This window comes from Trachurus japonicus, chromosome 24, assembly GCF_045865225.1.
Source record: "Trachurus japonicus isolate A0001 chromosome 24, Traja_1.0".
NCBI lineage: Eukaryota > Metazoa > Chordata > Actinopteri > Carangiformes > Carangidae > Trachurus > Trachurus japonicus.
In genome coordinates, this window is record NC_140930.1 from 14,373,234 (window position 1) to 14,388,702 (window position 15,469).

A 15,469-nucleotide genomic window follows, 5' to 3' on the forward strand; every position below is an offset into this window, starting at 1 on the left:
AGAAAGATAATGTAGCCAGGCAACCTTTTTTTTTATGTCTTAGAATGAACTCAAGCATAGTTTTTACATTGAAAGCATTGGAAAAGTTTAATATTTATTGATATTTAATATTTGATGGTGTAGATGTTTTTTTCTGTGAGGCTAAACGGGAAAAATAAAGTTTAAAAATATCATCACTTCCCGTTAAAGGGCAGCACTGCCGAAGGGTTTGCCTCTTTCAATAACAACATATGTTTGTCCATATTTTTGATTTTGTGGGAAGATAAATGAAAAACACCCACCACACGTTATCTGAGCTGCAGAAACACGATGGCAAGAGGGGAATTAGATTTTTTCGGGGTCATGGAAATGCTTCGCCGTGGAATTTCACATCGGGCGTCGTGCCGAGGGTGAAGCACTACGAGCCTGCTCACAGCCAGACGGACCGTAGTGGAGGGGGCCTGAGCTGCTGCCTCACTCATTTTCTGCCATCTTCCTCCCTGCGTGATCCCCTCTGGCATTCAAGTGTGCACATTCTTGACATCCCTCCCCAGAATACTTCACACGTCCACACAGCACAACAAGCATCTGCCCCAGCCTCCCAAGCATCTGCCGTCCACTCACAGGCTGGCAGACACGTCTCCGGCATCGCTATGTGCAGCACAACGCCGCACTTGCACATTTAAAAAAGCTTTAATTCTACTTTTTTAGAGGATACATAGAAGAACTGTCGTGTCCAAAAAGTTATAATAACTGTTATTCTGAATACAGCAACCAGCAGCTGTTGGCCCAAAAGAGTCAATCAGTCATCTAATTAACCTGAGCAAGTTCTCACAAGAGGAAATTAGCAATGCAGCAGTAGTTGTAGCAATTAGATTTAATAGCAGTCTAGTCAGCATCAACAGCTTTTGATGTAGAGAAAATCCATGGTGGTTTTGTATTTTGTTAAATTGCAGCAGGGAAAATGTTAAAAGCTTTGCATTGTGCAGATACAGTACATAAAACTGGTCATTCGTAGACGCGGCTCTGCATCTCATTAACGTTCTCAATGATTATCCTCTGACCGGTCGTGGTTATATATTGTATCAATACACAGACACCAAATATTGAGCTTTTATTATATAAATTGAAAATATGCCCTTTACGTTTTTAGTACCTGAATAAGAGAATACCCTTTATGACTGCATGGGTCAGTCTGTCTGCTTAACAATCCCACTTTGCAAGTATAAAAAATGATTAAAAATGAGATGAGCGCATTGAGGACTTTATTGTATCAGAAAAAAAACTGGAAAGAGCTCATGATTCGTGACGTATCGCAATTTGTTATGAATTAATTTATCATATTAAGTTGGTTTATTGATACCTGGATGTTTGCAAAATGTTTAAAATTGCAATAATATCATATATTGACCGCAGTATTGTGATAATATCCTATCACGGGGCCTCTGGTGATTCGTACCTCTGCTGACCAGTGGGAGTGAGGCTGCAACAAAGCTGTTATCTCGACAAACATGTGGCCTAACATCAGAATTTAGATTATGGATAAACCAACTATAATAATAATACAGCCATCCCTCATACCCAGGTCCAATATAAAACACCTCTGACAGTGGAGTACACATCTCCACTTAGCTCTTAAAGCTAAAGTAAAACCACAACAACAGTTTCAATGTAATTTCTGAGTTTGGTGCTTCTCGCTCTCTGTAGCTGCAGCTCCAAGTGGCTCCTCAGTAGTTTCTGTTTTGGCAAAGTTCTCATCGTTTTCAGACTTTCTGTTGTGTTGAGAGCAGTTTTGACTACAAAAAGCGGCACAGATCAAACACGCATGTGCTCACATGACGCACACACACACACACACACAACGGTCCAGGCCAGCTTTGCTAATGCATTTAGAATAGCTTTTGACCAGGCCTAACTAGAAATCGATCCCCACTCCTCCTCCTCATCCCATCACTGCTAATGCTCTTAATGTTGTCAAGGCCATCATGTTTTGCATCCATTTCAGTCGTGCCATTAATGTTTCTCTGAGTGCCCCTCAGTGTTTCTGCAGATAACCTCTGATTGGTGTTAGCTTGTTTTCATCTGTTTGTTTCCTGACAAACCCTTCATCTTATCAGGTTAATGAATTTAGCATTTCACTGCAAACTGGGGGAAATCGTTGTCACATTAAATTTGGCTTCATCTAGACTGAAAACCTTCAAATGAGGTGGTTTTACATTTGGCTGACTGTGTTTTTCTCCGTTGTTCCTGCAGGGTAAAGCTCACAGAGACAAGCAGCTGGTCTACCTGAAAGATCACCTAGACAAGTACTACCACAACCGCGACAGGAAGTGGATAGTGCTGTTCCCAGAGGGCGGCTTCCTGCGTAAGCGACGGGAAACCAGCCAGTTATTTGCCAAGAAGAACTCGCTGCCGCACCTGACCCACGTCACGTTGCCTCGCCTCGGGGCCACGCAGGTCATCCTGAAAACCCTGTCGGCCCAGCAGGAGAACGGCAGCGTGGGCACAGAAACCGGGACCCCGAACCAGACAGGTGACTAAACACTTACACCAAAGCTTCTCTCACAACCCCATGAAGATTTGTTTCTGCTGGCACTCGTGTCAAGTTTTATAAATTTCGCGTCCAGGGTAAGAAACATGAACATGAACACATATAAAGTTGGCAAATCAGAGAGTACAACTACAAGGAGAAAGCTCACTTCTTCTGAACACTGTGACCCTGAGTGTCTTTGGCTCAGCTCAGCTCGGCGCTCAAATATGTGATAAGAACGGGAAACCAGCCAGGTTGAAATGCCACTGAATGTTGTGTTTTTAAAATAAACAAGCTATTTATAAAATGACACGCAGCTCCATTAGGAATGTGAGAAGTCTCTGCTCCTCTTCGGATTTAGTTTTTTCCAATCCAAAGATCAATAAAACACCGGTTAATGATAAAAAGGTGATAGCAGAAGTGGAGGATGTGGGGGGTATGTGGTGGTCTTTGGAGCAGGACGGTCTTACAAACAAGTGTGTTGTTTTTTCCAGCTTCTTACAAGCTATAAATAAGTTTGTTTGTTCACATATGAAAACAAACATCCTATAGAAATCCTTTTTTCTTTATTCTACTTCAGTCTTTGTCCAGCTACTGTTCGCTATAGATGTTGATCAAATGTGGCCGTATGTGAGCCAGAGGGACGGCGATGGAGCTCTCTCTTCAAACATGAAAACATTAAATCATCGCCACCGCGTCCCTCTGTCCTCTGGGAGTCCTGTTTTTAAATGAAAGGTGACTGGTGGTAAAGATTGCCAGGAGAGGAGAGGGGTGACGTGCTCAGAGGTGCCAGAAATTGCATCAAGGTCCCTGAAACCCCAGTGGTGATTTGCAGAAGAGTATTTTTTTCTGTCTAGAGACCAGCCCTAAATACAGCCAATGAGCAGGGAGATCACTGCGATTAACATCTGTCACCGTTCGTAACAATTCATTCAAAGATGGGTTTTTTTTCGCAAAATAAGAAATGAGAAATGACAGGGAAGTCAAGTGAGTTTTTCTTTTCTTTTCTTTTTATTCTACCATCTCATTTTCTGGGCTTGGTCAACAATTGTTTTTTTTTCTTCTTCTAGTTTTTCTGTCACAAATCCATCTGTTTACTTTGTCATTGCCTTAGCCTATAGTATGTTTAATTTTAGAGCTATGTACATTTTTATTCAATCCATAATGCAATCTAGCTGCAACCTAGCTTTTTTTTTTTTTAAATTTCGTCAAACTAATGTAAAAATTCAGGGTATAACGCAGTAAAACCTCCTTGAAAAACATCTTCAGCAAAACAGCACAGCGTTAAAATGGCCATAAACTCAGATACAATAATTCCCCCTTTGCACGAGCACATCACTGACTGCACACTCGGTTTACCCAGCGGACTCCTCTCTGGCTTCGGTTCAAAATCCATTTTGAGGGTGTGCTGTGTTAATAGTAATTCAGAGAGACTTTAGCCAGCATTATTGAGAGTGTGGTTCAGGGGATTCAAGCTTTCCTCGAGTTTGCTAACACAGCTCGGTGTCAGACAGGCTCAGCACTAACAACAAGACGCCGTCTGTTTATCCCTCGGTAGGATGGACTGTCAAACCAAAGCAGTATCTCTTAATTGGCCTCGTAAAAATTTAGATACAACAAGCACAGTGCTGTTTTTTTTCTGTGCTTAAGTATGTGCAGCGTGTGCAGTATTTGTGTTTTTGGGGGGTTTTCTGCCAATTTAGCACAACGTCTTTAACCACCTCATCAGCGTGGACAAGCGCTGATGACCGCAGAGGTTTTATTTGTAACCTCTGACGGCAAAGGGGGGGATTTTTCAACATGCTAAGGTGAAGTCAGTCAGTCTTAGTGTTTTTCTAATTGAACATGATGTTTTTTCCACTGCTTTTGTCTGCTGCACTTCCAGTCCATTCTCTCATGTCCCCGACGTGTCCTTTCCTCTGTTCCTGCAGCTCAGGAGGAGGGGAAGCTGGTTGCTGCAGCAGGGCTTGTCCTTCCACTTGAATCTAGCTAATGGCATTAAAACCTAGGGCAAGAGAGAGGAAAAAAAACACACACACCAACACATATATACCCAGAAGAGCATCATGTCCCCCTCCACCACCACCACCACCACCCTGTGTCTATGTGTGTGTAGCTGATCAAAGACACAGCTCTGTCTCCCTCTGACCCTCCCTGGTGCTCTGCAGAGGTACCCAGAGCTTTGCTGACTCACACAGACAAATGGGCCACTTGGAGAAAATAGGATTTGATGTAAATGTGTATGCTGCTGTGTATCAACCATGCAATGTCACCCGGGCTAAACACACTGCTGAGTGCAGATACAAAGCACATGGGTCACATGATGGTTTGACGGTAAACTTCACAGCCTGCAGGAATCGGGCTCCGTTTTTCTTTTTTTTTTTTGCAGCTAAGACTGATAAGGTTTCCATGTTATAAAACACAGTTAGCGGGTAAGCAAAGTTCACAGTTGTGAGTCATGCAGGGTGTGAATGAGACTCCATATGACCCACAGGTAAACATGCATCATAGCGACAACCAATCAGAGCACAGCTATTACCCAACGGTTCAGTCTGTAGGAGGGACAGGTGTGGGCTTGAAGTGTTGTAATTGGCCCGCAGAGTGGCCTGATGGAGAGCCAGGTATCTGCCACCGTGTTTCCTTCCTCCTAAGTGTTTACAGAAGGACAGGGCCTCTCTGATGTCATTTTAAATTACCACGGCTGCTGTTATTACAGTATTGTTTGTCGCAGGCGTAAAGGGCACCAGCGGTACCTTGGACCGCGGCCCTGTTCTTTTGGCCGGCCTTGCCCGGGGAGACGATGGCTGCCTTTCAGCACACTTGGACACAGATCTGGATCCTATTACCCCACACAGGGATAGATTCCCATCACTACCACACAGCCTAACATGTCACTGTAAGACCGGCATGAATGAGGCGGCAGCTTGTGTCTCAGCTGCATTTTATTTTTCTGCCCCCTTTATCTGGAGTTGGTTCTGAAAACAGATGCACACTGTGCAAACAGAGGTGTGCACTCTGAGGTCTGGTTTTCTGCACATCTTTGCAAAACAAGCTCATCGCACAATAAAGGCTGGTATTTTTAGGTTTTATTGGATGCAGTGGTGAAACTGTTAAAACAGATTTTGGCAACAAATTTGATGATGATGATAAGCATAAAAACAATATCGTAAATTAGGGTTGAACCAGAGGAAGTAGAACAGTGATGAGGGGCTGCAGAGCAGAGCCGCCTGGAGTCTGTGCTGTAACTCCTACATGCACACAAGTGCATATACATCCACATGCTCACACACACATGTGCATAATAAAATGTGACATGTTTAATTTTTTTTATTTTTTATTTTTTATTGTGCAGTAGAAGTGAGTGACAAACATAAAGAAAACATAAAGACATGACACAACACAGCAGCCAAAAAAAAGTAAAGAGATAAATTGTGATGAGAGAACAAAACAAGAGAAGAGAATGAATAAATAAATCAGTAAATTAAAAAAAACATCAGCAGCCCATCGATCAATCAATCCCCCCCCCCCCCCCCCCCCCTTGTTTCATTTTTAAAATGTTAGAAAATTGTGAAATCCCAGTCACTTGGCGGTACTTAAACAAAGGTCCAGTTAGGTCCAGTTGTTTTTCTGTTAGTTTACTAATTGATTAATCAACCAAATCATTGCATCTTTAAGTAACGAGGCGACTTGAATCACAGAAATAGACAAACTCAGCTGTCAAACCAGTTACATTGTGTGTTCAACAGTAATAATTACTACAAGAGTAAAAGTGTAAGGATGAAGATGAAGGACATTTAGCCTCGACAGCTACTGTGCTATAAATCGTGTGTTTATAAAACTTCATTAATTTGCTAATATTCCTGTCGTCCTCCTTCACCTCCTGCTCCTCATTTCCTGTGTTTTTTGCGTGCTAAAGGGTTGAACTAATCACTGGTTAACAGCCTTTCTGGTTTAACTGCGTTGACCCTGACAGAGTGTAATGTAAAGGGGCTTTTGTCACTTGTAGAAAATGTAGTTTTGCTTTGTCACGCCAGGCATGGCATGTTTACTCTCCATAAAGGAGCCAGTGTGCTCCGAGTGGGGGCTGCTCTCTGTACAGTAACATCAGGCCAGGGACATTAGTCAAGCAGTCAAACACACTGAACTGCTTCACACCGGCTTAATTTTAGATTCGTCCACACACACCGACTGAGGCTGCTCTTGTCTTCTCTTTCACATTTGACAAGCTTGTGCGCAGGCTTCACCTTAAAGGAAACGACTCCTCAGCTCGTTTGCTGTCAGATCGCTGTCACCGTGAGATGCTGAGGTTGTTATCAGTTTTATCTCTGTGATTTCAGGAAATAAACAGGCCCCGGTGCGTGTCTAGACTACTCTGGGGAAAAATAGAAAACATGTCTTTTTTCCACAATCACTATCGCTGTCTTGACGCATGCTATGGAAAGTCGCTGCGTCCTTAGAGTCAAAGACACGCCGTACTTCACTTTACACATGTATGTTTGCTTCAAGGTCCTGTAGGTATTGATTATTAACAGACAGGGAGTTAAAAGTAGAGAAGAAACGTTGGCTTTATCATGTCGCTTTTTATTTTATGCTTGTCTGCTCATGTGCAGGTGAGTGCAGAGCTGAATAATGTACATAAATAGTTGCCCACATGCGGCCTGCAGCTGACTCCCAAACTGTATCACATGTCTGGCATTACCGCTCCCATCTGTCGTGCCTCGCCTTCCTCTCTCTCTCTCTCCCTCTCTCTCTCTCTCTCTTTCCCTCCCCCCTTTTCCACTTCTCTGTCCCATGTTCGACCCTAACCACTCCACATATTATAGGTAATGAATTAAATTAGAATAATGACAATCGTTTTTGTTATCATTTATTAGTGAATTTACATGTTTTGAAGGATTAGCTTTACAAATGAAAGGTTTTTATACCTCCATGCCAAGGACAGCTATATATTTTCAGGATGTCCCTGAATGTTTAATCAAATTTAGTCCTAAACATCAAGTTGTATTTATAAATATTCATAAATATTTTGCTTGTCAAGGGTCACAGTGATCTCTGGAAACATGATTCTGACCTTGTGATAGTAGTATCTGAAGAACACCAATGGTTTCCCTTCACATGTAACGCAAATGTTTGATCTTTTATTTCAAGGATGAACTGATTTTATATTTTCTTTCAAAATTATTTTTATTGAGTTTTCCTTGGATGCATTTCAAAAATGAATGTCAGGGCACAAGGGATTCAATCCAACACTTCAAAATAAATAAATAAATCTGTAAATATCAAAGTAAAAACAATGCCAAGATCATACAGAATCAAATTATTTTGTATTTTCTATGTCAAAGGTCAAGGTCAGTCTAAACACTTTGTAGGCACAGCTCCGTTATTTAATTTCTAACTCATGGTTGTTATAATACATGATTTCCTGGGTGAACAGAGATGTGGCCTAAGACCAGTCTGAGTGGCGGAGACGTACGACCACGAGGCTGTGATTCTACTTTTCACTGACTCATACATGCAGCTTCCAGCCAATTTCTGTCAAGCAGGGGCTTCGGCTGGTCTTCCACCAGTCGCTTTGGCAGATATCCAACCTTCATTTGGCTTCACGGCTTGTGATATGAAAGTCTCCGGGGACACACACTAGTTACACACACGTGTCGTTAAGACGGGGGAGCAGGTCGGTCGCAATAATCCTATCTATAGAGATGGAATTGAATCTTTTAAAGGGATAGTTCAACTTCTGGCAAATTTGCCCATTGCCATAATCTCTATAGTCTTAGCAGTAGGTTTGTTACCTTTATTTGTCGGTGCAAGCTATTTTTAGAACGGCGGAGCCGAGCTGCGAGCTGCTCAGAGCTACACTACGGAGGCTGGAGTTGCTTTCAAGGCAAATGCAGAGACTGCTTGCTGAAAAACTGCCCCCGACGGGAACGTGCATCAGTGGTTTTGCATGAATTTACCTCTAAAACAACTCGGCCTCGTAACGTTCCTTTATTATCTCATAGCGTAGTGAATGTGCAGGTCACCTGAGCGTTTTGGAGTTGTTGGATTGTGTATTTGATGAGTTTGACCAGGGAAACCAAGAAATCCCATTAGCCTCCGTAGCGTAGCTCTGAGCAGCTCACCGCTCTGCTCCGCCGTTCTAAAAATAGCTTGCACTGACGATTAAAGAAGAAGATAAAGGGATGACTATAGTGATTATGGCAATAGGTAAATTTGCCAAAATGTTGAACTATCCCTTTAACAGCTGCAGGGCTGCTGTGCTTCAGACTGATCTTGACCCTTGAACCGTTGTTTAGAGTTAAACATGAAGACTGTCACAGTGAAATATGGCGTGTAGCTAAAGGTTAGTTAAGCCAGTTATCCATCTGTGTGTTCTTCTTCCTCCAAGCTCACTTCCTGTTTGTGTTTCTAATGTGGCAGGTAACAAGCGTAAAGGCCTGCAGTGGGTAATAGACATGACCATAGCCTACCCTAAAGCGAGACCCATGGACATCCAGACCTGGATCTTCGGCTACAGGCCTGCCACAGTCACACATGTACATTACAGGTAAGAATGAAAAAGTCCCGTCACTACTGTACATTTATCTCTCACGTTTTTCCATCCGAGGTTTGGTGCAACCTCGTTTCATCAACTGCAGTTCGTCATTCACACAAGAGGCAACACCAGGTCCATTATTGCCATGCAAATTCATTATGCAGCCTTCATGCAAAGAAACTGCATCACATGGAAATGTGACACATTGAGTTGTGGGAAAAAAGCACAACGTAATAGTTGCAGACTTGCATCACTGTAAACATTATAAACCCATTCTGACTCTCAGTGTTGTCGCCTTCTCCACGTCTCTGTCTGCCCAACAAACAGGAGAAAAAAAAATATACGTCTGCTTCATGAGAGGAATCGTATTACCAGGGAGTCACATCACAGATCTATAATGGAGTTACAAGTCGCTTGGGTTTAGATGCACAAAGACTTTCAGACTCCACAGTATGCATGTGACTCAGTTTACCAGAATTTACATAGACAAAGGGAGAGTGTAAGAGTGTATTTCTGAAAACTCACGAGGTCACTGCAGAAAAATCCACCTTAACGCACCTGTGAAGTGAAGAGTCACAACGTGCCTTCACATGTGACAAAACATTCCAGTCATTGTTATTTCTTGTCAGCTTTGGAAAAGGTTAGTTCAACATGAGCTGCTGGCAAATATATAGTATTTACTTAATATGTTATTATAGATAATATGAAAAAGTAAATGAGTGGTTCACGAAAGTTAGTCATTTAATATTTTCTGTCAGTTTTATTTATATTCTTTGGATTAAGCTTCTCAAATGTGAAGATGATCTCCTTTAGTTGTCATATATTTGGGGGGTCAGAAGTGTTGCTGAGGTGTCGCCATGGTCATTTTTCACATCTCACAGACAAAGCAATTAATTGGATTGAAGTCACACTGGGAAACTTGTGTCATTTTTATAGATCTGACTCATGTTCTGTCATTGGTGTCAAATATTTGTAGGTTTTGGCAACAGGATTTTTTTCATTTTTTAATGTATTTTTTTATCTTATCTTTTGTACAGTGGCCTTGAGTGTCCTGAAAGACACCTATAAATAAAATGTATTAATATAATTATCATAGACGGTAACTTTTTCATTGCAGGACAGGATAGGAACTAAACTTAAGTATACACAATCTCCATCCCGTCGTCTGTAAACTAAGAACGTATCGCCCCTCCACGTCGTCGTCCTGCTCTCGCTGCCCTCCATCTGATGCTAATCCCTCCGTCCACTCGAGGATATGATGAAGGTGGGCCAGGATTAAATTATTTTCTGTGGACTGGGTTCAACATAAATAAGGTCCTCTGTGCATTGCTTTGACAATGTAGATCATCAGGGACGTACCCTCCGGTCATTAGGTAGGAGTCATCTCGACCCCTCAACGTCCTCTCAACCGCCGGCCAACCTCCTTACACACCTCGTATGTGTACGTGTCAGTGTGTGAGTGTGTGTGTGTGCGCTGCTGTGTGCAGGGTGGGATAGGGCAAAGTAAAAGGTGATTTATGAGCCCTCGCTTGCCGCCTCCCCCTTCCTCAGGAGGCTTCTCTGCCTGCTTGGACCAAAGCTAAGGACTCATTAAGTCTGTAATTAGACGAGCATAGGAGGCACTAGTCCCACCCCACCTCGGGGACTCTCTAATCAGCCATCGACACAATCAGCTTCCCTCGCTCGGTCAGCAGCTTTGCATCCCGGGGACGTACGGGAAAGGCACCCGGCCTAAGCTTGAAGCCACAGCTGTTCCTGTTCGTAGCGTGCTGCTGCTGCTGCTGCTGCTGCTGCTGCTGCTGCTACAGCTACAGCTACACTCCCGGTCGGTCCTGACTGTGTCGACAGCAGCGATCATAGGGAAGTTAGATCCGTGCCGGTACAGGTGCAGAGTCAACAAGAGGATTAATGCGCCCGTGGGGGAGCGAGCAATATGATGCAGATAGAGGAGGCAGCTAGACAAGTGCGTGTGTGTGTGTGCGAACCCCCCCGACTGTTTCTGCTGTGTCAGTCTGGGACAGTGTCTACAGTGAGAGCAGCATTTTTCCACCAGCCTCCGTACTAGTATTAAAATACGCTCCAAGAGTTCACTATTGAACACATGAACGATACAAGTGACAGAGGTGAGAACAAATGTTTCACCTGTCCAGCAAAAACGCTTGCAGCTATCTTTATTTGTACCATCTACAATAACAACATATGCAGAATACCTTTAAACAAATGGACTGAGAAGAGCTGAGCAATGCCTGAAGTGTTTTGAGAGCAAATATCAGGCTCCAGGTTGTTTCAACAAACTCTGCTGCCTGTTTTATCAGAAAGTTTGTCTTTTCTCAATGCCACGAAAGGACAAAAACAGGTTTACTTAAGAAGGGAAAGGTCGAAGGATTTTGTTCTCACGGGAAGTCTCTGAATTTTACAAACAGGTCGCTTCACGGCACCATAAGTTCTTTCGAGTCTGTTGCATTAGACGCTGGTTTTCAACGTCGCAAGGAGGAATTTGTTATTAAAGTGTACACATGGCTAAAGCTGATGTGGCCTTGGAACAATGTACTTTTCAAAATGCAATAAAGTCAACATTTTCTTTAGAGAAGCGTTTAATAGTGAAGACAGAAACAGGTCAAATGGCTGGACCACATCGTATTTGCATTCTGTCTTGTGTCAGCTGGTTTCAGCGCTTTATCTGTTTACTTCTCTCCTACTTTGTACTCACATAAACAGCATTTTAATACAGCCAAATTCACGATGAAGACATTCTTCTCACTTCGGTTTTTCTTGCTTTTGTTGTGAAACAGAGCAAGTTCAAAATAGCAACTGAAATGGATCTACATTTTGACCTGCAGTCACGTTCAAGCTGCTAAAATCCTGACTGCGGCTTTCTGACCAACTCACCAAATTAGCCTTTATACATCATAAAGATAAAACTAATAAGTGTGAATCAAGCAAATAAAACATCTAAGGAGATTGCTGAGACTAGTAAAATTGGTTTAGGAACTGTCAACATTATTAAAACATTATAACTGGACGGATAGTGGGGAACCATCATCTTCAAGGAAGAAATGTGGTCAGAAAAAAATCTTGAATGATCGTTATCGGTGATCACTTAAACATTTGGTGAAATCAAATCTTAAAAAAAAAACAAGATTGTTGTAACATTGCAGAAGCTTATGGAAACAATACCACAACGAATGTGTGCCGTAATCAAAGAAAAGGCGGTCCAACGAAACATTAGATTGTGTAAATTTAGTGATAAAGGTGCTAAATTATCAACTCTGCCTGTTTATGTGAAAAATTTTGAAAAGGGAAAGGTGGATGTCCCAACACTAGAGTAGCCAAACAACAGTGTGTCTCTCAGTCGCTCAGCGGTGTCCGACCTCCTGTTGTGGGCCATTCAATAACCAGCTGGATTAACGCTGGAGTCAATAACACAAACAAATATTTGTGGTAAAACTCCTGAAATGGTCGAGTGTTATCAGACCTCGCTGTGCAGAGCGAGGAGCTGTGACACCGAGCACAGTGGCAGCCGTCGGCCCTTATTGATGATTCAGCACATTAAATCTGCAGTGGAGGCCGGCGCTAAGAGCTCTCTCTCTGACCGACTGTCTGTGCAGCTTGTGATTTCACCCATTTACTGTGGTGTCTCCTGGGTGGTTGCTGTTTTTTTTTTGTTTTTGTTTTTTTTTGCCTCCACCTCCTCTTTGCTTGGCCTTCAACCAGAAGAAGAGCAAAGACTGTGAAACTACCAGAAGAGCATGAAGATGGTTGGCTTCGGTTTTGAAACATGCTGTACCTTCTGGTTTTCTTTTTTTGGATTATTGTGAACACCGACTACTTATTTCCTTCCACGTAGGTGTTTGTCAGCCCGTCCGGGACCTTTTGTGGTTGTGATTTAAGAGAAGACGTGCAGCGTTTGATCAGTCTCCGACGTGATCTCGATGTGTAACTCCTGAGCCCGACGCTCTCTATGTCAACTGACCTTGATAAACATTGTCGATGAATCCACATTCAGCGCTCTACACTTTTTATTTTTTATTTTTTTAATCCTTCTACCTCCCTCTTTCTGTCACTGCCTCCAGTCCTCACCCCTCAGCTCCACCCTCCCTCGCTGTGTCTCCTGCCCTCTCTCCATATAATCTCAGCCTCACAGACTGCAGCAGCATAAGCCCTCTGTGAATGGCAGATGGGAGAGCTAGGTGGGTGTACAGAGGCCGAGCGAGGGCACTAGTGGGTGTTAAATACGTTGAAATCCTTTTCTTTTAAAAATGCACCTTCTCCTCTTCTCTCCTCTCCTTTTTTTTTTTTCCACCGCTGTGTGCATTTCTGAAAGCTGCTGTTTGAAAATATCTGAAAGGTGACATGATTTATGGAGTCACAGTCTGCCTGGTCATCACACGTGTGCTTTTGCGCTGCACACCTGGCTTTATTCTCAGAACACAAGGCGCTCACACTGATTTGTCGAGCTAGCTGCCTTCTTAAGATATCTGAGGCAGGTTTTATTCTCCAAACATCATGTTACTATTTTCTGCTATTTTTATTTTTTTTAAGGCATTTTGTGTTTATTGAGGTCCCTTTAACGCCTCAGCCAGAGATCAATAATCCTCCTCACGCTTCTGTTTTACCTGCGAGCGTAATGAGTACCTTCATAATTAGAGATGGTGCCGAGGGATAATGAATGAGTAGAGGATTTTTTTTTTTTCCTCCAAAGCTTAAGATCTTCAGACGACTTGTGTCGCCATAGAAACCGATCATGGGAGTCATCCAACACCTATATCCTCTTCACTTGATGGAGAATCTTCAAGAGGTGTAAAAGTTCAAAGCCCATTAGAGGGAGTAGAAGAAGTATTAATTGGCTTCAGTAAAAGTAGCAGTGCATGATCCATATAAAAGTGGTCTTAAAAAATCTTATCTAAATGTTCAGATGTGTCATCACAGGAAATTGTATTTATAATAACAAAGATTTTGTATTTTTAATGCCAATTTCAGCTAATTGACTAATCAGACAGTCAAATGCAAAAGTTGAACCGACTTCAGACCAATAAAAGTTATGAAAATGTAACAATAAGATGAATGAAAATGACTTGATATGATATTTGTGCAAACTGAAAGATACTGACTTTATAAGGTCGAGTGCCGTCCATGACCGATCCATATTAAACAGGTTCTCTGTCGGTGTGGGGTGTCTTCTTCACCAGTTACTGTGTAGTCATACATTGTTTTTTAGCATCTTGTTACTTTACATAAATGACTCCAGTGAGTTGGAGGCAGCGTTGTACAGAGTGTGAAAAAAAAAAAAGTAAATAAAACGCTGGTATCTGTATCAGAAGTTGATGTCGCCAGTTCACAGGTTGAAGTATTGTGAAGAAAGAAAGTTAAATTGGTCCTAGACTAAATGTAATTAGATCGGAAAGTCGTTATTGTCGCCAAGGGGGAAGCTGCTTAGCAACAGCAGCCAACACAACCAATGCATCATAGAATATAATAATAAATGGAGACATAAATCCATAAATGGAGACATAAATCCATAAACACACAGCCGCTGTTGCTGTAAGAGTCCATCAGTATTTTTTAATTATAGTGGAAAAACTCCATCAGCTGACGTGACAAATGATCTCAGATATTCCTCCTCTCTTATCGCAGGGGTTGAAACTCTGCATGGCGACAGTTGTTGTGACCACTGACCTGGTAAATAATGGCTGAGATCATTCAGGTCGGTGCCAATGACCTCATGATGGAAGTTAAATAATAATTCCCAGTTGGGCTGGGTATCGCTGCTGATTACCTGAATTGATTTGATACCGATTCACAAGGTCCCGATTCGATTTGGAGATATTTCAGTCATAATAACAATTTTCACAAAACTAATGTTGCAAATTGTACAAATATTGAACCTGGTGTATTATTTAAAAAAAAAAATATTAATGTTTACATTAAAGGGGACATGTCACAGATACTGTATGTCTTAAAGACACCTGGGAACTATTTTAATTTGTGGAAAGGGGGCATACATATGTCTCCTAACTTGACCGAAAAGCATTACATTTATGCACATTTATTTAACATGACCCACTCCAGAAGTAAACAGTGCTAATAGTGCAATGAAACACATTAAAAGATTTTATGAATTGATATTGAATCTTTCAAATGAAGATCGATATGAATCGGAAAATAATTTTTTTTCTATTTCCCAGCCCATCTGTTGTCAAACTTTCTGAGGTCCAGGCCAAGAGGCTGAACTGGTGCACAACAATTATAAAAGCAATTGACATAATACAAACATTTCATCATTCAAGAATAGCAGGTGCACATTTCTGTTTTATAACGGTAAAACCCCACAGCGTTCTCCAGTGAAGAACACTCTGATTGGCCTTTTCTGCAGATGAAGTCAGGGTCATTTTATCATCGGGGTCGTTCCTGCTCATCTTCTTGCT

The 15,469-nt window shown here is 42.1% G+C and overlaps 1 protein-coding gene across 1 annotated transcript in view; it reads left to right on the forward strand.

Moving 5' to 3' along the window:
• lpgat1 (lysophosphatidylglycerol acyltransferase 1) overlaps positions 1-15,469 on the forward strand; it is a 51,504-nt gene that overhangs the window by 22,962 nt on the left and 13,073 nt on the right. Inside the window, exons 5-6 of the mRNA XM_085770606.1 lie at positions 2,233-2,512; positions 8,930-9,056. Of these exons, the coding sequence (XP_085626732.1) occupies positions 2,233-2,512; positions 8,930-9,056 (407 nt within the window). The remainder of the gene's footprint in view (positions 1-2,232; positions 2,513-8,929; positions 9,057-15,469) is intronic.